Source organism: Recurvomyces mirabilis, assembly GCF_035927965.1.
Source record: "Recurvomyces mirabilis strain CCFEE 5264 chromosome Unknown scaffold_19, whole genome shotgun sequence".
NCBI classification, from domain to species: Eukaryota; Fungi; Ascomycota; class Dothideomycetes; order Mycosphaerellales; family Teratosphaeriaceae; genus Recurvomyces; species Recurvomyces mirabilis.
In genome coordinates this window covers 534,179-554,138 of record NW_027041953.1, presented here as the reverse complement: position 1 = coordinate 554,138, position 19,960 = coordinate 534,179, and the positions used below count along the sequence as shown (strand labels likewise).

General features: G+C 52.8%; 7 protein-coding genes across 7 annotated transcripts; 2 read left to right on the top strand and 5 right to left on the bottom strand.

Moving 5' to 3' along the window:
* Nucleotides 1-1,989: 1,989 nt before the first annotated feature.
* Nucleotides 1,990-6,900, bottom strand: LTS14_007248 (uncharacterized protein; the record flags this gene model as incomplete). Its single annotated transcript, XM_064839940.1, has 2 exons — nt 1,990-2,873; nt 2,925-6,900. 2 exons carry the CDS (start codon nt 6,898-6,900, stop codon nt 1,990-1,992), a joined length of 4,860 nt encoding a protein of 1,619 aa, XP_064692699.1.
* Nucleotides 6,901-7,761: 861 nt separating this feature from the next.
* Nucleotides 7,762-9,760, bottom strand: LTS14_007247 (uncharacterized protein; the record flags this gene model as incomplete). The annotated part of the gene is made up of 2 exons (XM_064839939.1): nt 7,762-9,488; nt 9,547-9,760. 2 exons carry the CDS (start codon nt 9,758-9,760, stop codon nt 7,762-7,764), a joined length of 1,941 nt encoding a protein of 646 aa, XP_064692698.1.
* Nucleotides 9,761-10,555: 795 nt separating this feature from the next.
* Nucleotides 10,556-11,026, bottom strand: LTS14_007246 (uncharacterized protein; the record flags this gene model as incomplete). Its single annotated transcript, XM_064839938.1, has 2 exons — nt 10,556-10,789; nt 10,841-11,026. The coding sequence occupies 2 exons, from the start codon at nt 11,024-11,026 to the stop codon at nt 10,556-10,558; spliced, it is 420 nt and encodes a 139-aa protein (XP_064692697.1).
* Nucleotides 11,027-12,125: 1,099 nt separating this feature from the next.
* Nucleotides 12,126-14,181, top strand: LTS14_007245 (uncharacterized protein; the record flags this gene model as incomplete). Its single annotated transcript, XM_064839937.1, has 2 exons — nt 12,126-14,056; nt 14,106-14,181. The coding sequence occupies 2 exons, from the start codon at nt 12,126-12,128 to the stop codon at nt 14,179-14,181; spliced, it is 2,007 nt and encodes a 668-aa protein (XP_064692696.1).
* A 546-nt stretch (nt 14,182-14,727) lies between these two features.
* On the bottom strand, nt 14,728-15,525 carry LTS14_007244 (uncharacterized protein; the record flags this gene model as incomplete). Its single annotated transcript, XM_064839936.1, has 2 exons — nt 14,728-15,174; nt 15,253-15,525. 2 exons carry the CDS (start codon nt 15,523-15,525, stop codon nt 14,728-14,730), a joined length of 720 nt encoding a protein of 239 aa, XP_064692695.1.
* A 358-nt stretch (nt 15,526-15,883) lies between these two features.
* Nucleotides 15,884-17,753, bottom strand: LTS14_007243 (uncharacterized protein; the record flags this gene model as incomplete). The annotated part of the gene is made up of 2 exons (XM_064839935.1): nt 15,884-16,274; nt 16,606-17,753. The coding sequence occupies 2 exons, from the start codon at nt 17,751-17,753 to the stop codon at nt 15,884-15,886; spliced, it is 1,539 nt and encodes a 512-aa protein (XP_064692694.1).
* A 1,096-nt stretch (nt 17,754-18,849) lies between these two features.
* On the top strand, nt 18,850-19,573 carry LTS14_007242 (uncharacterized protein; the record flags this gene model as incomplete). Its single annotated transcript, XM_064839934.1, has 2 exons — nt 18,850-19,184; nt 19,285-19,573. The coding sequence occupies 2 exons, from the start codon at nt 18,850-18,852 to the stop codon at nt 19,571-19,573; spliced, it is 624 nt and encodes a 207-aa protein (XP_064692693.1).
* Between the last annotated feature and the right edge of the window lie 387 nt (nt 19,574-19,960).

Genomic DNA, 19,960 nt, shown 5'->3' with positions numbered 1-19,960 from the left:
GTTGGCGACAGCTTGGTGCAATCTAGCTGTCGAGGACCTCTTGCACAGCACAGTTGGATAGGATCAGCACCCTGTTGTAGTGACTAACAGCAGAACAGATACAAGCAGCTATACTATCGTACATGAACCTCGAAACCGAAGAAATGGCCGCCGGTGATGCCAAATCAAAATCCCGACTGACGCCATTCTGACCAATGCGGTCTAGACTCATTTTCGCCATTCACCTAAGACTCGTCCCTCGAAACGTCTTCTTCACTCTCCCTTCCAGGAGCTGCACACGCCTTTGGTAGTGGCGTTCGCGTGCAAGCAGGAGAGCAATCGAATATACTGCTACGAGACGTCGGTGATATGCACAACACTGTCTAAGCCACCCTCGCTTAAGAAATGTCCGCCGTCCGCCCACTTGGCACTGGACTTCAAGCCGTAACGATCGAGAGGAGTGCTTCGGACATGATACTAAAGCGATGCACTGTCATGGTCTGGTGAGCCTAGAGTGACCACGTTTATACTTTCCTGCTCGTACATAGTATGTAGCGAGGCAGTGCAAGAATCGGACGACATTAGTCGTTTGTAGCGACATTCTTATAGTATTATGAGGTATAGTATATCATGGTAGGCTGCCCTGGCCTGGTCGTAAAAGCGGATAATCGAGCTCAATGGGTCTTATGGAATCATACCTACCCGACAAGTCTCGTCTCATATGCCCACCCATGGCCGCCGACCTCTACGCTCGCATACATGCATGCGCAGTGGACTTCATAACTTCCTATCAACAGGAGATCGCTCAACATGACATCTCGAAGCTTTCCAGCACACTGTCCAACCCTTTTGACATCAAGTGCGAGCCCGTATCTTCTGGACTAGGGCACTCCAAAATCGAGACAGAGTCCTCTCCAACATCCCAACAAGCGCCAATCCCAGGCTCAAGCAGTGGCGATACAAACCCATGCCATGAACAACGCCTCCTCGCTACCAAGACAGAAGTGTGGACAAGCTGGACCATCGAGCCCAAGGATATCATCGTCGACGAGCGGGCCCACAAGGCAGTTGTGATTACTGTGCATCACATGAAGAAAGCAAGCGGTAGAGCATATCCCATCGAAGTTGTGTATACCTTATACACGTCTGAGGACGGCGGAACAGTGGACAGAATCGTGCACTGGGTCGACACTACACTCGCCTCACAATTAATGAATGAGCAGGAGCAGAGGTCAGAGGGGGGGTGGCGACGAAGATCTGCTGAAGACGAGGCAGGAAGATTTGAACCAGGTCTCTATGATGTTGATGAACCCTGTTGGCTGACAGCCTGGCCAATGTGTATATATGAGTCCTGCAAAGTCATCCATAAGGTCAAAGATACCCTGCTGAGCAGGTCGATTGAGCATCCGCAATTCTGTCACAACTTGCACTCTTGCCCATGATTCATACCCAAGGTTGCGAGAGCAACTCCTCTTCATTCGCTTGAAACGCTGTACATCTATCCCAAAAAAACAGTGAAGGCCTGATCAAGCATCTGCCGTACACTGAGCTTTACCATATCGCCACGGCCGAGCTCACGATTGGCATCATGTGTGCTGATGCGGAGGTCGATTGTCTTGTACATCTCACATAGCCCTAAAGTAGATGGTAGTCAACGAGAAAGCGGCTTCGGGTAGGCTGTGCGAACAGTGTCCATTCACTCATTCACTCCGTTTGCCGGAGCTTTCCTTGGAAATCCGCAACGCAGCAAAAGCTTGGTGGCATGATGTCGTGCCAAATGCTCACAATAATCGTCCACAATGACTGTGATGTACGTTGCTCTTCTAATCAAGTAGCATATCAAACAGCGTCGGCAAGGTCACGAGCTCTTCGTGCCTTACAAGCGTGAACTCATCTCAACCCCCAGCCCATTTCCCCCTTCTGCCTCCACCACATGCGCAACGCCTAACCATCCCATGCATACGCCGCAAAGCCGTCCATCCCGCGCATAAGATCAAGGACAAAAGGCGCCTAAGCCATCTTGACATGCCCATCCGCATTCTCCATAGCCTCAACATCGTCATCGAGAATGATCTCAACAGCTACGCCCGACTTATCTTCAGAAAGCAGCGGTGTATCTTCCACATCATCCATGTGCTGCATCTCAATATCGCCACCATCATATTCATGCGAATACCCGCGAGCGTCCATGTATGCCGAGTGATCATCCTCATGGGCATCCCCGAACTCCATCTCACTACCAAGGGGTGTACCATAACGTTGTACACCTTCGCGGAAGAAACCACCTTCGTTATCATCATCGTCCGATCGATCGCCGAGCGCATCCGTACTATCGTTGTCCTCGGCCTCGAACTCGTCGCCGTCTTGTACAAGGTCCAACAAATTACCTGTCGCAGAGTCGTCAGCCTCAGTCGCAGGCTGTGCGGATTCCGAGCCAATGGCGTCGAAGCTCCAATTATTACCCTGTGAGCCATACTGTAAATGTGGCGGCCTCTGCGGTCCCGACAACGGCTTGCCATCGAGCATACCCAACGAACTCTCCGACTCCTCAGACCCCTCATTCGACATCCTCGTCATCAGACTGCTGCCGACTCCACGAGAACCACTTCCGGCTGTGTTGAGACCCTTCCCGCTCGTGGTTTTGTCGGCTCCTGCTACGACTAAAGCGCTCGACGACCCATGCAGTGAGGGTGTTAGGCCGCCGAGCTTGCCTTCCCCCGACTCCTCATCGTCTGCTTCGGTAGCATCTCCAATCTCAGGAGGATTTCGGAAATCATTGACGAGTTCCTGGAGGTATTGAGGACCGAGAGGCTTGTCGGAGCGGCGACGGTAGAAAAGGAGGTAGGCGGCTGCGGAGTGGATGCGGGACTCGCTGACTTTAGAGCATGTGGAGTCTGTAGAATGGTCAGCTTAGCAGTCTCACAGTATCGATATCAAGAGCTTACCGTTGTAATCATACCACTGGCCGTCATTAAAGTTCTTGGCCAATGCAGTATAATGCCCGCCACCCAAGCCACCAAAGTGGTTATCCACCGCAAAAAGATCGTAGATATACTCCTTCCCATCCTCCTTGCTCCCAATCTTCTTCGTGAGATCGAGACCTCCAACAGGATAATCAACAAGGACATCGATCTTGTCGCGAGAGATACGGCCACCACCAAACCTCTTCATGTGCACGATCAGTATATCAGGCGCAGTCCAGATCTCGAGCGTCTTAGCCGCTTGCCGCATCTCTTTGCAGCGATTGCAGTACCATGCATTGTCTGCGGATAGGATCTCGCGCTTGCCGGTTTCTTGAAAGCAGTCTTCGAGCGTGACGCCGTGCTTACGACGAGCTGCACGCGTCTGCTTCTTCGCTTCGAGGACGGGGTCGGAGATGAAGGGGAGGTCCTTGCCAGTGGGGGTCGACAGCCAGTGGCCTCGTAGCTCGTTCTCGTCATCAGCTTTGCCGCCGAAGACGCCATCTAGGGCTTCAGGGTACCAGTCGAGGACGATGGCTTCACCGAGCTTGATGTAGAACGGATTGTCTTCATCATAGGTAGTATTACCATTGGTGAGTCGTCCGTTTTGCGCACCAGTGTTTTGACGATTGTTGCGATTGGCCTGTCTGTCCTTCCGACTGTATCCCTTCTGTTTCCGATTACGCTTGTTCTTACCCTTCTTGCATTTGCCGCCGCGCCTCTTAATAAACTTCTCGGGTGGAGGTAGGTCTTCGTCGTTGCTATCCTGAGTCTCGCTCATTGGCGTCGGGGCAGACATAGCGTCCTCACCACCAATCACGAGATCAGGCTTGTCCTCCTCATCGTCGTCAGCATCGCTCTCCTCGTCATCTTCGTCAGCCTGGCCTGTTGCCGCGCTTGTGGTAGAGCTCTCGGAAATTGAGGTCGTTGAGGGTCGACGGACGGGCTTCTTGACTCGATCGTACATATTACACACGGTCCGTTCGACAATGCTTGACATACTAGCGCAAAGCATGCCGTCAGAACTCGAGGCATAATTGAGAGCGAACATGCCGTTCCTTAGAGATTGAGGTAGCGTGTACTGTGGCTCCATGAAGTGCTTCGGTATGGGATTGACTTTGGCAGCAGGCTCGGTCACCACATCCTGCATGCTTTCGCTCGTCCCATCATCTCCCGCTTTGCTGACTGAGACTTCGACATAACCATCTTCGGAAGGCATTGAGCAGTCACTAACCTGCGCGCCGTCTTCTGCAGTTGACTGATCCACATGTCCGTTTGTCTGAGGCTCCTCGTCCTCGTCGCTAGCATCATCATCCTCAGTCAAGATTGCACGACTGGTCTGGTTGGAAACAGCAAAAAGGACTTTCTTGAGTATGATCTCGAAGTCCTGTGCTTCTTCGCGTGTCACTGTAATGTAGAGAGGGTGCATGCTGATGTCCCATCCATTGCCCATGCGATTCTTCTGACGTGGGAAGACAGGCACAGCGAGACACGCAGCCTTCTCTGAATCCATGCCAGGGATATCTTCCTTCTTCGAAGAGTTCCAGGAGGAATACGGCGTGAACTTTTCTTTCTTATCAACCTCTGGGAGATTGGTCGGCACGGCATCGAGCTCAAACACGAAGATATGATCCGAAGTGCCAATGCCCTCATCCGACAATGTTCTGCTGTCGTCATGGAACACTTTGTAGATCTTATGGCTGTAGACCTCGATCATCCAAAGCCGATCTTCCGAGACACCTGGATGCTTGCTGGCCACGTTCTGCTTGACCATCTTGATCGTCGCATTCTTGTCCATGTCAATGGCGTGGTTGACTGGTGGACCATGCTGTGGCACGAATGTGAAAGGATGCGTGAAGGTATTCTCGAACGGGATCTGAACGGTGAGCAGCGAGTAGGGGTCGAATGTCACGCTGACTTTGTCGCAGACAGGGCACTCCATCGTGTTCTTGTAAAAGCCACTGAAGAGATCCATGCAGATAGACTCATTGCGTTTCTTGTGGTTCGATCGATATGTCTCGCCAAGCTCTGCAATGTAGTACTTGTCGCGCACACGAGCGTCGTCAGAGTCTGGATTCTCAATATATGGCTTCTTCTCGATGCGGTTCAAATCTTCATGCAGAGCATCAACCAGAAAGCTTAAAAATTCTTGGGAATCCTGCTGACCGTAGCCCGAGAACATCGGCTGAAGTCTGCCCAGTGTGGTCTTGAACTCGCGAGGTGTGAAGGACCCGCCAGAGTTGTCGCCGTATATACCATTCAGTACACCAGCATATTGCTTCGCCATGACGCCACCGTGGCCGAGGGGGTTGTTGACGTTAATTTCCTTTTTGTACGTGCTTACCAGGAAGTAGATCGCCAACTCTTCAACGCTCCGAATGCATTGCAGGGCGGAATTCATGTAGCAGGTGTTGCCGAGATTGGTAAGCCCGACACAACCGCGCACACGACCATCCCGTCGAGCACGACCACGGGTAAGCATACCCCCAGGCGCAGGACTAGTGCGGCCCGAGTTTGTGGTCGAGCTAGGTTTGGAAGCGCTGTTTTTGATGGTTAAAGTGGGAGGCTTGCCACTGCGCTTCTGGTTGTCGGACAGGAACTCGCCACCGGCAGGACCACCGATCATTTCCTCCAACACTAGTGTCTGGTCCTCGAATATGCCAAGAAGTTGGAGTGTGCTCCTGCCATTGTAGTTGTCGTCGTGGCTCATGTCTTTTGTGTCAACTGGTTCGAGGTGCTTGCCAATCTCCATGGCCTTGAATTCAGATGTTGATAGAATGAGCTTGCTATCGGAAGTCTTGGCTGCTTTAGCAGGCGAGCTAGCTCTGGAGGGTGGTGGCGAGAGTACGTTCCTCTGCGCATCACTCGGCTGGTCGACAGACACGTTCTGTGGATTCAGTAATCGCCATATCTTGACCTTGGTCGTGCGCGGAACAGCAGCGGCCTCTTTACTGCGCTTGAGGAAGTTCTGGAAACGCTCGGATCTTGACGCAACAAGCTTGATTGCATCATCCGGAGACAGCTGTCCCAACGTTCGCTGCTCCTTCCTCCAGCGTAGACTTTCCACTGACGTCTTCGGGGTGATGGGTCGCTCGGTGTCTCTCAGTTGTGGGACTTTGCGAAGCGTGATGACGAGTGGATACAAATCATAGGCGATGTTTTGTTGTGTCGCATCATCAGGCGCTGTGTTGATAGCATAGCGATTGATCTGATGCTGGTCCTTCGCCAACCCGTAGTTACTGGCCACAACACCCCAGACTGAGTTTGGGATGAGTGAGATGTCCTCGTCTATCTGGAGACCAGGCTTGAGTGGGATGAAGGTACTCATTCGACCGTCGCTGAGCGATGAGCTGAACCCATCTTCGACCACAATGCTGGAGTTGTCTATAGGTCCTATTGGGCCTTCTCGAGCCTCCTTGGGAAAGTCGCTGCTCTTCAGACCGTCAGAGGTCCGGGACAACACTCTCTCCAGCCATGCTTTCGATACTACTATGCCTTTGTCCCCAATATCCAGCGGGTTGCTCATAGCTTTCATGACCTTCGAAAGCTGAACGTCAATTTCTTCCGTTGTGTAGTGAGGTGTCGACTTGCTGATGGCGGGCTTTTCTGTCTCTGTGTACGGGGGAAGACTGTCAGACAGACTCGTTGCTGAGCTGTTGGCAGTCTGTGTGTTCTCGATCGAGGTGACAGCGCTGTCCTGAGTGATGTCCATATTGGTATCCTTCGACTGCATTCCCGCCAGCACGTGATCGTAGTCCGTAAGCCCGTCGCTCTCCGTCTTCTCAAAGCTACCAGGTACGACCTGGCCCTCGTCCTGTGCCATATCATCGCCATCCATATCCGCTGCACTTCTCTTCGCCGGCGATACGGACCTCGCACCTAGGCTCTGCGTTGGACTCACGGTCCTCTGCACCTGCTGCTGCCCGCTCCCAGCCCCACCATCCTCATTCCCACCCGCCATACTTTCACCGCCAATATGTATGCCCGCAAACTGCCCACTCGGACTCGCGCCCTCACTCAGATTCACACCAGCACCAAAACTTACCTCAGAACTCTGCAAAACCTGTCCAACCTGCGGCGACAGCAGGGCACTCGGCGGAGGCGTGTTTCGTGCCGTCGTATGCGAGGACGTCGGCGAAGGGACGTCAGAAGTGATATGTGGCCGTGGCGAGCTCGAGGGTGACGAGGTCGCGTGATGGATGTGAAGACCGTGCTGATCGAACTGCGCTTCTTGGTCGTTGTTTGTGTGTGTGTTGTGAAGGAAGGGAGCCAAGCGTCGCTTTTTCTGCGATGACGCGGCCGTGGTGACAGGCGTGGGTGAGCTGCTCGGTCGTGAGCAGCCCAAAAAATGATTATATGAGGAGAGAAGTCGCGTGTCGGCCTCTACTTGCGCTGGCAGTGAACGGGATTATCGGGAATATTTGCTGGAGGACAAGGCTGCAAATCAGGTTGTCACGAGTAGTGTGATGGTAAGGAAACGAGTAAGTGCGGTTGTTGAAGATACACGCATGAAGGCGGAGATTCACTTCACACGACGACAATGAGAGACCGATCTAGTAATGATTATAGCTGCTCGTTTGCTCTTGAGTGACGTTGATCGTACGCTCGGACCACTTCTCCGTTTTCTGCAAGAACGCGTTTTCTGGGGTTGCCTCCGCTGGATGGGGAAGGAGCGCACGTGGCACTACGTTCACATCGCATGTCCATCTGAGTGTGTACAAAGGACGGACGTAGTAGCATCATTAGCATTCCTATATATCATCTCACAGCTGGTGGGTCCACCTAGCACAATAATGTCTTCCTGGCATGTACTTGCCGTCGTTCACTTCGCCCCACCAATACCACCAGCATTCAACCACGAAAACGCCGAAGCACCACCAACAGGATTTGCCTTCGTCTTCGTAACACCTGGAGTCGTGGCCGTTGTAGCACCTTGAGCCGGGTTCTCCCTCTTCCCATCACCCGTCACAAGCGCACCAGCAGCAAAACCAGGCTTCCCGATCACGCTATCAGGCCCACTACGCCTTCTGCCTTCGTCGAAGAACCTGCTTCTACCATTGCTCCCATCGCCTGCTGGGCTCGGCAAGCCGGTAGTCGAGCTGGCATTACTCGCAGTCGTGGAGAATGTGCGTGTAGCTGATTTAGGCTTGAGAACTTTGATGCCGGATTCCTTGCGCTGGTAAGGTGCCTCCCGGTCCTTGCCCGCGTTAGCCCAGTCGAGACCTGCTGCTGCTGACTGCTGAGAGGGAGCGGAAGGGGTTGTTGCTGCAGCAGGAGTCGTGGCATTCCCATCTCGACGCCAATTGCCCCATATTGCCGGTGTGCTGGCTGCTCGTGAAGGTGTGTTTTGTGCTGATGTGTCCCCCTCATCGTGCGCGTCAGTGCCGATATTGAGCAAAGTCAGAGATGGTCGTGAAACAGTAGACGATCGACTCGGAGGCCTTGCGTCAATGTCTAGGCCCGAGGCGCCAGCTTTCGCCGACTCGATGGTGCTTGACTCTGCTGCAATGGCGCCAGGTGGCCGGTACTTGCCTGGTGGTGGACTTGCCGCGGCAGAAGATGTGGAGGCAATTGAGCTGCCTTGGCCGAGACCATTGAGGTATGGTTGATACTCTTTCCGCTGCTCGACGGATCGCTGAGGAGCGGACTGAAGTTGTGCTGAGCCGCTGGTAATGAAGAGGCTCTTGAACGCTCCCTCGTCCTCTGGTCGAACAAGCGGTATACTGAGTTTGCTTCTCTCGTCATCAAACAACGTCATACTGTTAGACGAGAAGAGGATGTCTGCGTTATGTGCTCGGAGGACGTCGCTGCCGAGAAAGACCTGAATAGCTTTCGCCTGATGCTCGACGGCGTGATCGACGACCAAGAATGTGACAGTAAGTGTTGGCAATTGTGGCGCGGGACTGCTTGATCGTGAAGACGCGGGATGAGGTACAGCTTCTGGGAAGTACACAGGGAGCTGGACAGTTTTCACATTGTCCGAGTTGCTAGTAATGCTGTCCTCAAACCCAAGTTTCTGGATGAGGCGCAGGTCCAGGTAGGATTTGTATGAGCCAGTGCAGACAGCAGCATATAACAAGGCGTCGTGCTTGAAGTTCGTGTTCATCCAGCAGCGAATGATGGCAGGCACAGATCCGAGGAGTAATAATCCAGGAGCCAGACCAGGCGCATCGACAGGCGATTGATTCGACCCATTAAGACTGAACCCAGATTCGAGGTTCAGACTGTTAGCACGCCCCGAGGCAGCCGAGCGCATCGAATGCACAGAACTCGCACGGCCCTCCGACTTGTGCGATGCAGTCCGCTCGGTCATCTGCAAGCCGCCAAGTCCACTACTAGTCCTCGACATGAAGTCCATCGATGGTCTTGATGAATGCGAAAAGTGGTTCTGGTTGGCAGATTCGTCGAAGCGGACGCTGTTGGCGCGCGAGTTGGCACCCAGACCTCTCCGGGGCTCATCCTCGGCATCGAGATGTAGACTGCTCATGAGGTTATTCGCTTCGTCGTCAAAGCCTCGGAACTGATCGCTAGGAGGTTGCTGAAGTGGTGCTAGAGGCTATCTATCAGCTTGCTCTCCCATCATGCTTGCATTCCCGTCGCCACTCACCTTGCTGCGGCGTCCCACTCAAAACACTAGGAAATGGCGAGCTGCTGCCCCACACACTCTTCACCCTCGCGTCCTCGTCCTGCCGCCGCTCCAAGCGCGCAATCCGATCTGCGTGCTCAGCCTGGACTTGCTGTACTCGCACCACATCTGTCTGTAGCTTCCACGTGTCTGTGTTGGTACTATGCGGTGTGAAGGACTGGCTTTGCGGGTCCATCGCTCAGTGTCCACACATCTGTTTCTGCTCCTCTGCCCTCTCTAGGCTTCCACGTGCCTTTGCCCTGCACCTAAACGAGCTCCAACTCCTACAACTCCTACACCTCCTGGCACAACCGTGCGGCACTCGCCACGACTGCCGAGGAGTCCTACGCCAGTGCTGCAATTCTGAAATGGTGGTGGGTTGTGCTTATTACCTTTGTTGTCCAAGCAGAACTGCAAGCTTCAATTCCTGCTGACCCCAGTTCGCTTTATCGTTCACAACTCCTCGTCGCAGATATCTGTCGATTTCCAGGTCGCTATCAGTTGAAGTATGGTAATCGAGAGAGGGCGTCGTGTCGTTCAAGCAGTAGTGTGACAGGTCGCTGGTGGTCAAATCGTGGTGTAGTGGTGAATCACTGCGAAATCCGGCCACAGTCGCTGGTCAACTTCTCCTTTTCGAGAGTACTTGGAGTGCACGAAAGAGACGTCTTTGGCTCCCGAGTCTATTGGTGATGGATATGTCCCGACTCGGGATGTTCGATGTCTCTCTTTCCATACAAGCGATCCACGCTAGTGTCAAGATTCAGCACTGACCAGTACGGGCGGCGCCGCCTTGCATCAGGACACGTGCGACGCAGATGTTTCGCATATGGCATCTACAACATGGAAAGCACGAGATCGTAACGCGACCAAGCTCGTGACACAGCAAGTACATCGTACGCTAGGAATTTTGTCGTTGCGACCAAGCTCTACAGAGTCAACAGAAATCACGATGCCGATCTAAAACGCTTGTCCTTCTCCCAAGACCAGATCATCAATGACTTTCACCAGTCTTTTCACGATACTTCTGCAGCTTTGCCCGCACTTCCTGGGTCGATAAGCTGTCGATGAACTCCACGATCTCCGTGATAAGCCGACCATCCTCAGTGAAGGTGAGGTACCATACGTACTCATTCTCAAACAGTCCCCAAGGCGCATCCGCTCGCATAGTCGATCGAACGACCGCTTTTTTTTCGGTGTTGACAGCCAAGTAGTCATCTATGGTCATCTGGTATCGTCGTCAATTAGAGATCCAGCTGGAAGTTGAGGGGAGCAGTACCCTTGCATTGCTGAAGACACCGTCTAGGCTCTTGAAATAGGTCCGGAACTCCTCGTTCGTTCTCGCAGCGAAACCAACGTTCTTTGGATACATGGTCTGCTTGCAATCGGGTGCGCGCATTGCCATTACGGGCTCAATCGACCATGTCTCCCAGGCTTTGATGAATGCCTCTGATGTGGCGCGCATGTTGGCTGCAAGATCTCCAAAACTCATGACGGGCGATGAAGTTCTCGTATGCTTTCTATCGTATTCAAGAGTTCATCCTCGACCTAGTATACTAGGACGAAGGCAGGCTCGGCTGTATTTATGTCCCATCGTCCTTAAGACCGAGACTTAAGCCCGTTAACTTTTCGGCTTTGTACAACAGTATGATCCGGCTGGAGCAATCATGATGGTAGCTCTCTCGCCTCTGATATTGTATCTGGAGCTGTGCTTTACTCGGCTTCGGAGGAGGAAATCTGGCTCTGGCTGGAGGTCTCGTGCAGGAGATCGAAGTGTAGCCTCAGTATCACTTCGGTACCACCACTTCATTCATACATGTACCTCATGCATATTCATCTGATGCCCCACCACGATGCGGCTCTGCAACGTCCCGCAAAGCCGCTGCAGTCAGCTCAACGTCACCTCTCCAACATTTCTGTTTCCTGTTTCCCAGGCACACAAACTGCCCATGATGTTGAGCCAGTGACCGAATCATCTCGGATCTCGCGTACAGCGTCCTGGCAGACCGGCGGCACGTCGAACACAGCATTTGAGAAGAATGACATCCAAGTATTGCAATATCTGAGGTATGACATTCAACGGTGAGTGGCAGGCGCATGACAACCCTAGCACCTTCTCACCATCTTGGTATCCGTCGTGCCGCACCTGCTTTGCATGCATTTGTGGCGCATGGGTAGTGTTGGCAAGTGGCATGCATGAGCAATAGTTTTACGACATCTTCTTGATTCACCTTCCACTCCTTACACATCATCCACCGCAACGAGCAGCTTCTAGTAGACGGTGACGAAAGCACCTTCCTATCAAGCATCGGAAAGCCACACATCCACGGCAGCATTCAAGGTAAGCTTCTTTCCTCATATTTCAACGTGCATACCAGATCCTGCGACCAGCCAAGAAGCATACCAAGACATCGCTATCCGTATTGGCAACGCGCATGTGGAATAACAGGACCACGACGCGGCCAGCATTCGGCGCCCTCAGGAATACTTTCGAAAATCTCAGCAAACCTCAAACCGCCTTCTCACCACCAACACCTAAGCCTACTGACAACACAGCTAACGCCATGTCTCTTCCTAAGCAATCTGAGCCCATCAGGTCCAAAGCATCAATTGCCGAGGTTCTCAATACTCCTGCACAACCAGCAGCTGCACTATTGAACACGCTACGAAGTACCTCACCCTTAGTGAATCAGCCTGCGACAGCCACGACCACACCTGCTCCTGCGTCGACTCCAGTAAATACACCAACGAGTCCAGCACCGCAGACAATCGCATCAGCCACAGGTGTTCCCGTTCAGCTACCAGCAACAACAGCTCCCCCTACTACACCAGTGCAAGCCGATTCTAGCAACCAAGCTGCACCGCCAGCTTCTTCATCTCCGAGGATAGTCACACCAGTCGATTCAGTCCCCATCGTCCCTGCTCGGCCAAACTTCGCACAGCGACCTTCCTGGATTGGTCCACCTCGGCCAGATCGACCAGTGACTCCAGGGATTGTAGACATGAAGCAGCCTGTGATTGTCGAATATACCTCAAAGGGACTACAACCCCCGGTATACGTTTGCACAAGCTTAAGTGACCCGCAGTGGAGTGCAGTCGAGATGGACAGTGAAGGGAAAGACGACGGCGAGTACAGATTCTATAAGGCCTTCCAGGCAGAAGAGGGTGAATACCAATACAAATTCAGGCTTGGACCTGGTGATTGGTGGGCCTGTGACGAGAGCAAGCCTTTGGTAGATGATGGGCAGGGCAATAAGAACAATCAGGTGACCGTGAAGCCCGCGCAAGTCGCACCACCGGAGCGGACAGACGTACAGCAACGAAACAAGCAGCAGGATGCATCAGTACCGCAGACGACACAACCATCCGCAGCGCTACCTGCAAACCTCTCAAAGCCCTTGGAAGCTGTCCAAGCTGCTCTTCAGCCTGTAGTGGAAGCCGTGAAGCAGCAAGATGCGCCGGTGGCAGGGCAGCTGGCCTCATTGAACCCAGCCGTCAGCATGCAGCCACAATCGAATCCAACACCCGCACCAGAAGCAGCACCACTTTTGCCTCATGAGAAAGTCTCACCTGCCGTACAACCAGTGCAGCGCCCAACTTCCGTCCAAATGCCTGCACTTGACACGGTGGAACCTCCATTCTCTACACCAACGGTCGAGACACCAGCTGCCGCCCCCTTAATGAAGCATGAGTCCTTCGCCGCGGAGAAGTCCGCTGCAGATAATGGCGATGTGCCACCACAATGGGAGGCACATGATACTGACGAAAGGCCTGCTGAGGAGATCGCTGACGAGGATGATGATGCTAACGATCATGATGATAACGATCATGATGACGATGAGCCTGACGAACATGCCAGCCCTCTTCTCCGCCACGAGTCTCTTAGTCCGGATCCCCAACAGCATGCACCACTGATGCGACACGAGAGTGCCAGTATCGGTGAGCATTATGATGATGGAGACGTGTTCTTGGCCAGAAAAGCGAGCTCTACGTCCAGTGCCGAGGACTCGATCGCACCAGAGGCAGATCCCAATGATCCGACGCTCGAGAAGTTCCCTACCGGCAAGAACGCTATCCTGGACCACATCCGCTGTGTCTCCACTGGCAAGCATGCGGACGAGACGCTCGACAGTGCACATCATGGCCCCGCTGCCGTCGATGGATTCGGCTCGCCGCTTAGTTCCTTGGCCAGCGTGCAAGAAGATGAAGAAGAAGAGTCGAGCCAACCGAAGATCAACTTGACTAAGCATAAAGAGCGGCATGCTGGCCCTATCACACCTCCTCTGACTCCGCAGGAGCTCGACACCATCGTCCAACGTGCAGAAGATAAAGAAAGGGCTGAAGAGGTCGAGGAGCTAATGGCTGAGCGTATCATTGAGCGCCAAAAGGAAGCCTCAATGAAGGAGAGGACGGAAGAGGCAATCGCAGAGACCGTGCAGGATCGAGGGCTGTTGGGCACGTTCATGAAACGTATGGCTGCAAGTCCTTTCATCATGTAAGTGCTGCCGTGAGTCTGTTGAATCGCTGTTGCTGACGTCTAGCAGTCTTGCTGCCGCCGGTATCGTTCTTGCTCTTGCAGCCAGCTACTGGAAATTGTGGTATGCTTCTGAGGCACAATAATGCGATGCTCTCCACACATTGCAAGACCCGGTCTAATGTAAAAGCCGGGACAGGACTTGACAGCAAAGTAGAAACACTGTGATCTAAGACAGCAGCATCGTGAGACAGAACGATTATAGAGCCAACATAATAGTGCCTTGGTTCGATACGAGGCACTCACGGGACAATTGGCGCGGCGGATGGTCATGCGAGCGAGCACCTATACTAATCAACATCGATGTGCATAGCGGAGGCGCAACTTGGTCTGAATACTGATATCCTGTAGCACAAATGATCTCTCCCATTACCGCTCAACGAAGCCATATTCCTCCATACTCGCATGTTCTCCAGTACACCTTGCTAAACACCTGCAACTTCTCCGGCCTCACCTGCGATCGTAAAATCTTTTGACTCTGCCATGGCTTCCGACATAAAGATTTACGCTTCTCCGCCAAGAATAGCCTCGATTGCTGCGATGATGCTCACAGCTTTCTTGACGTCTCCCTTGTCGACCACGGCAGTCACATTCCCACCTGGTATACTCGCACATAATCTTCTCACGTCAAGTCAGCTGTATGCCGGATCCACCGACCAGTCGTCCGGGACGCCTGAGCATTTGCCCATCAGCCTTTCAGCGAGCTTGTCAATGCCCGTGTCTGTCTTGAGGAACTTGTCCAGAGTGGCTCCGGCGACGTGGCACATCACTGCCAATTCGGAATTCGTGCCGAACAGGTTACCCAGACGCTGCACGATTTGGAGCTGCTTCTCCATAAGCATGGTTCTGTCGTCTACCCACCGCATCCGCCAGCCAGCCATGCTGCCGTCTGGCGTCTGCACGCGTCTCATACCTGCCGCTTGTTTCAGATCTGCCATGCTCTTCGTCGTGAATGTGGAGCCTGGGACGATACCGAAGACCAGGAACTCGTACTCATGGCCTACACCACTTGCAGCGAACAACCCTGGATAAGTTGTCAAGATCACCAAGTTCACGGACTCATTTCCGCCGTCCAGTTTCTGCAAAAGTTTCTTGGTATTCAGCACACTGACGTGTATCTCATTTGACTAGCACTGGAGCGAAGCGGCGCATCTCACCATTGCTGCCCATGACACAGTCCAGGTGGAGAATACTGTTGGTAGTCGTTTCTCGGGGTTGAAGTGATTCACGTAAAGCTTCTTGTAAATATCCCCATTCAAGTCCTGGATCGCCGTTGGTCCATCTGATGGCCGCCAATAGCCACTAGGTGTAATTGCTTCCTCTGTGTTGTACTCGGCATCGCCTCCCGACGCTGCTTTCCAGGCTTTGAGCAAATAGCGAGGTGGGTCCGTGGCGGCTTGCTTGAGCGACTGGTGGAACGCGGATGTCATGAATGCTTGGTGGGCATTGCAACAGAACGTGATGGCTGCTTAAGAGATATCTTGATGGTGTCTGGTGCAGGAAGTTCACTCCATTGTCTCGAGTGGACAAGCTGTTTGCTCTAGTTGAAGGGGAACTAGGAAGGTCTTTGTAGTCATGCATGCTGTCATACGTGTAAGGCGACTGCTACGTGAGACAAATCTTTGTATCAGCTCAAGATGTACAGCTTGATCTGCAGGTCGCAGTGGAAAGCAAGACTAGGTTTGTTCTGACATCCTGTCGGTCTTGCCTTGCCAAACCACAGCCACAACAGTGAGTCTTATGCAGGCCTCTCTTCACGAGTGGCTGGATGAGATGCGTATTTGGGCTTCAAATACCGCCGACCGCAAGCCAGTCCCATGCACGGCCCTTCTCTACCATGAGACCCTCGAGAGACATCTTGGAGTCCTTGAACACAAATTGCACCATTTTCCCATCCATCTCCACAAAGTTCAGAAGCTTCGAAGGCACGATTGTATACCGCCTCTCCATCTCTGGCGTGTTCATGCCACTCAACATGAAAGTACATAGCTCATGATACTTGCCAAAGCTAGCAAGAGCATCGAGCTCGACCACAGGTAATCGTCCACCCGGCCCACTTGCGTCGAAGATCAAGACCGGAATACCTTTGTTCTCAGCCGGAGCTGTATCGTAAGTGTGTGGAAGGCCGCCGTCGCCGTTGAGGTGACGCTCTTTCTCGAGGGTAGTCCAGGCATGACGGCTAAACATAACATGGCTGAAGTGCGGTTGGGGCAAGCGGACTACGAGGCACCCTTCAACTCGTGCTCCGTGTTAGTTGAGCTTGTCGAGCATGAAGGTTCTCAAGGCAGACTCGTTATCGGCCTTGTACGGATCGGGCTATTCCACCGTGACGGTCAGATCAGAGTGAGCCAATGGTTCTCAGCAATAAGAGACGCCACTTGTGTTAAGAAGCAGCTAGCCGTTCGCAGCAAACAGCATAGACATCCCTCTCGAATTGTCGTAGCTTTCAGCCCAGTCGCAACGATATCGATGACAGCGCCTCCTGCACTGGTCTGTCTCGTGGTAAGTACTGTATTGCCACTCTTAGTAGCCTCCGTGCCTCATCACTATTGTCCAGTTCTTTCAGCGCAATAGCAGTCCGATAGTAGATTTTACCCATCTGGTCTGCAGCTGGGAAGCCACGTATGACTTCATCCTCGGGTGATATATCCTGCCTGACATCTGCACCCACCGCTTCGCGCAACATGTTGATTGTTCGCTTACCCCAGAACACACATTCAGCATAGTCATGAAGTTTGAGGAATACTTGGCATGTGTTCGCCACAAGCTGCACCCGAAGAATGAGACGCTCAGTCTGTCCATTCTTGCCAATATATGGCTCTTCCCGTAGCTCTCGGCTGAAATACCGGTCAGCATGGATATGACGCTTGTGCCCTGCTATCACGACGTGAATAGCTAGCCAAGCTTCGTTGTAGATTCGAAGTGCCTCTTGATAGTTGCCCTTCTTCAGTTCGTCGTTACCGAGCTGTTTCAGGCGAGTGCCTTCTCGTAGACAGTGTTCAGGTGAGAGCTGAGGTCTCGCTTGCTCTTCCCGCATTTCGGCCTCGATCGACGGGAAGGGTTTGGGGTCGCCCGTTACAATGATATCGCGGAGGTCACGCACCTGGCCGAAGGGGAGGATGAGCTTGCGCTGGAGACCCTTGAGCATGCGCTTCTCTTCGTAATCGGGCGTGAATGGGTCATGTAGGTCCAAGGTCAATCGTAGCTGTGGGTTGAGACCAGGGTGTGATAGATTACTGTAGTACCACATTTTCGCGAACGACGTCAGATCGTTCAGCAACACCAAGAACATCTGCTCGTCACCAATCTCCATGGGTACTTCTGGAGCGTCGATTCGTACGCGCATACTGTATCCAGCAAACCGAGCAGCTCTTGTGCCGCATGCTATCATCGGAACATGGCCCTCTGCTGCTACATGCTGCTGTGCCTCGGGCCACGGCGTCTCGATGCGGATGAACGTGTTCAGATCTCGAAAAATCTTTCGTGACTCGTGGTAAATCTGCTTGTTGATGCGGAATAGCACGAGTGCTGGTGTGTAGTCGTAAGACGTGTACTCGTCATCGTGGTAATGCCTACTAGCATCTGGATGGAGGATGATTCGGTAAATCAGCTCGCGGATCTCTGGCGGCACAGCTAGCAAAGGTGATATTTGTGTCATATTGGCAATGCCATAGAGATTGAAGCCTGCCAATTTTGTAACAAGACAAGGTTATGTCGTCTATGCCTATGGCAGTGGGATACAGCTGACATGGAACATCATGATCGTGCATAACCATCGAGGAGCGGATGACGAGTGGTTTTCCATCCGACAGCTGCCCCTTTCGGACTAGCACTTCATCGCTGCACTTCACTCCAGCTTCTTTCCCATACGCTCAATATCGCGCTGAGAGCATGAAGACGGCCATGTCTTCCTGCATAATAAGTCGACAGGCTGTACAGAAGGAAGGCTGGACTGCTACACTCGAAAGCTTTGGACTGTGCTTGTGACATTCATCAAATCGATCGACGGACAAGAAAGCATGGCAGCACAACATGTATAAGATGGGCAGCACCACACTGACTCACACAGGAGTCGTGGTAAGACATCGCACTCTTGCACGATCGCAAGTCCTGGAATCTCAATCATCGCCAGCCCACAGGTCCAGGGACAAGTGAGGTTCGCCCAACCACACTCGCTACCTACAAGATTCCAGAGCTCGGGCACGAAAGCCGGAATGAAAAGCCCGGACATGCCAGTGTCGAAGAATAGTCTAGTGTCCTATCGCCCTAGCCCGTGCTCGATGCTGTAAAGGCTTCTTAATGGAACCAGGCGAACGAACCAGTTCCGGGCGATGGTATAGTGTCAGAGGCTGAGCGCCAGTGATGCGTGGTGACCTTTGGGCCATCAGTCCCTGGAGTACGCTCTTCGTTGAGCGTCCTGCAACTGTCTCTAATAGCCTGAGTAAACCAAGACTATCCTTGTGCACTTACTATGACCCCGAAGTATCTGTACTTATCTGAAGTCCGCCAAAGTGCGAAGTTGGCTGTGTGCACGGATGGGGGAGCGAAGAGGGTATTTGTATGGATGATGAAAGAGTCCGAACCACATGCCTACAAACGCCGAAGCCACGATAGGAAGGCGCGATGCAGGTTTCACCTCAGAGCATGATCTGTGCGTGTAAAGACCAAGGTCACTCACGACTCTGGCGGATCGACAACTCGAAGGATGTGTCCCCATATATCGTATGGCTTGATGTCAATCACACCACATCGGCATGAACATCAGCGACTACAAACCCGAACAAGAAGAGCTCGAGCAGCTCACTCCACAGAAGCGTCGAAAAGCGAAGCCTCAGAAGAACACGACGAAGGGCGACAAAACGCCTCAAAAGTGTAAAGGCCGCCCTGAGATTGGCAACAACACGCTCTCGATCCGTCTGGAGTGTAGTGAGAAGTTCCGTGAGCTTCGCTTCATCCACGGCAAGGATGAAGGCAGTATCCGTGTCCTACAGCAACTCGACATTGTGCAAAATCAACACAGATGGCACATCTTCGTCATCTGCTTTAGTCGTCTGGACGCCTCTTGCCCTATCGAGCATGCTGATCCATAGTACTGGCACACCCATACCTTCACGTGTGGTGAGGTCATCAACAAGCTGCTTGACCTGCTATTCGGCCATATCGATATGATTAACATCATGAAGAGCCAGCCGTATCGCTCTCTGTGGGCACCCGCGTAGATGGAAGAGAAGTAAACCCAACCAGCACAACGAAAAGTTCATTGCTAGATCATCTACTGAATTGACCCGTAGCATGGACACCCGTCTCGTGGACTTCACCAGATTTCCTGGCAACCCCAGCACGAAGCGCAGCAAGAGGGGCAATATCGCGATCAAGAAGTGGTCGAATGGCGAGGATGTTCAGAAGTGGATCGAGATCTTTCAGGTTGATACTGTCATCTTTCAGGACGATGAGGAGCCTCTTGATTTCTGCATTTGATGATAGAAATGGCAGGGAGGCAGTGACAATGTCCTCCGGCCATGACTCCATGAGCCATTCGCATTCCTGTGAGGGGTGGCTTGGCACTGGTCGGTGCTTGCAGCAAATCGAGGATAATGCTGTGTCGAACCAAATTTCTGCCATAGACGGGACCCTTGGGCTAAGTGTCCAGCCCGGCACAAGATCTATAGAAAACGGCGCCACAACGTCGGTCTTGATCGCAGGCTTCACGTCTTTGCAGTCTTCACCCCTCTGCGATCCAGTCTTAAAGCACTATTCCTCAAGCTGCTTTCACTGTCAGACCCGTATGTGAAAAGATATACGTGAAAGTGTAAAGCACGTTCAATCACGCTAGCTGCTCTAGCGGCAACCTAAATCGCGTGGTCA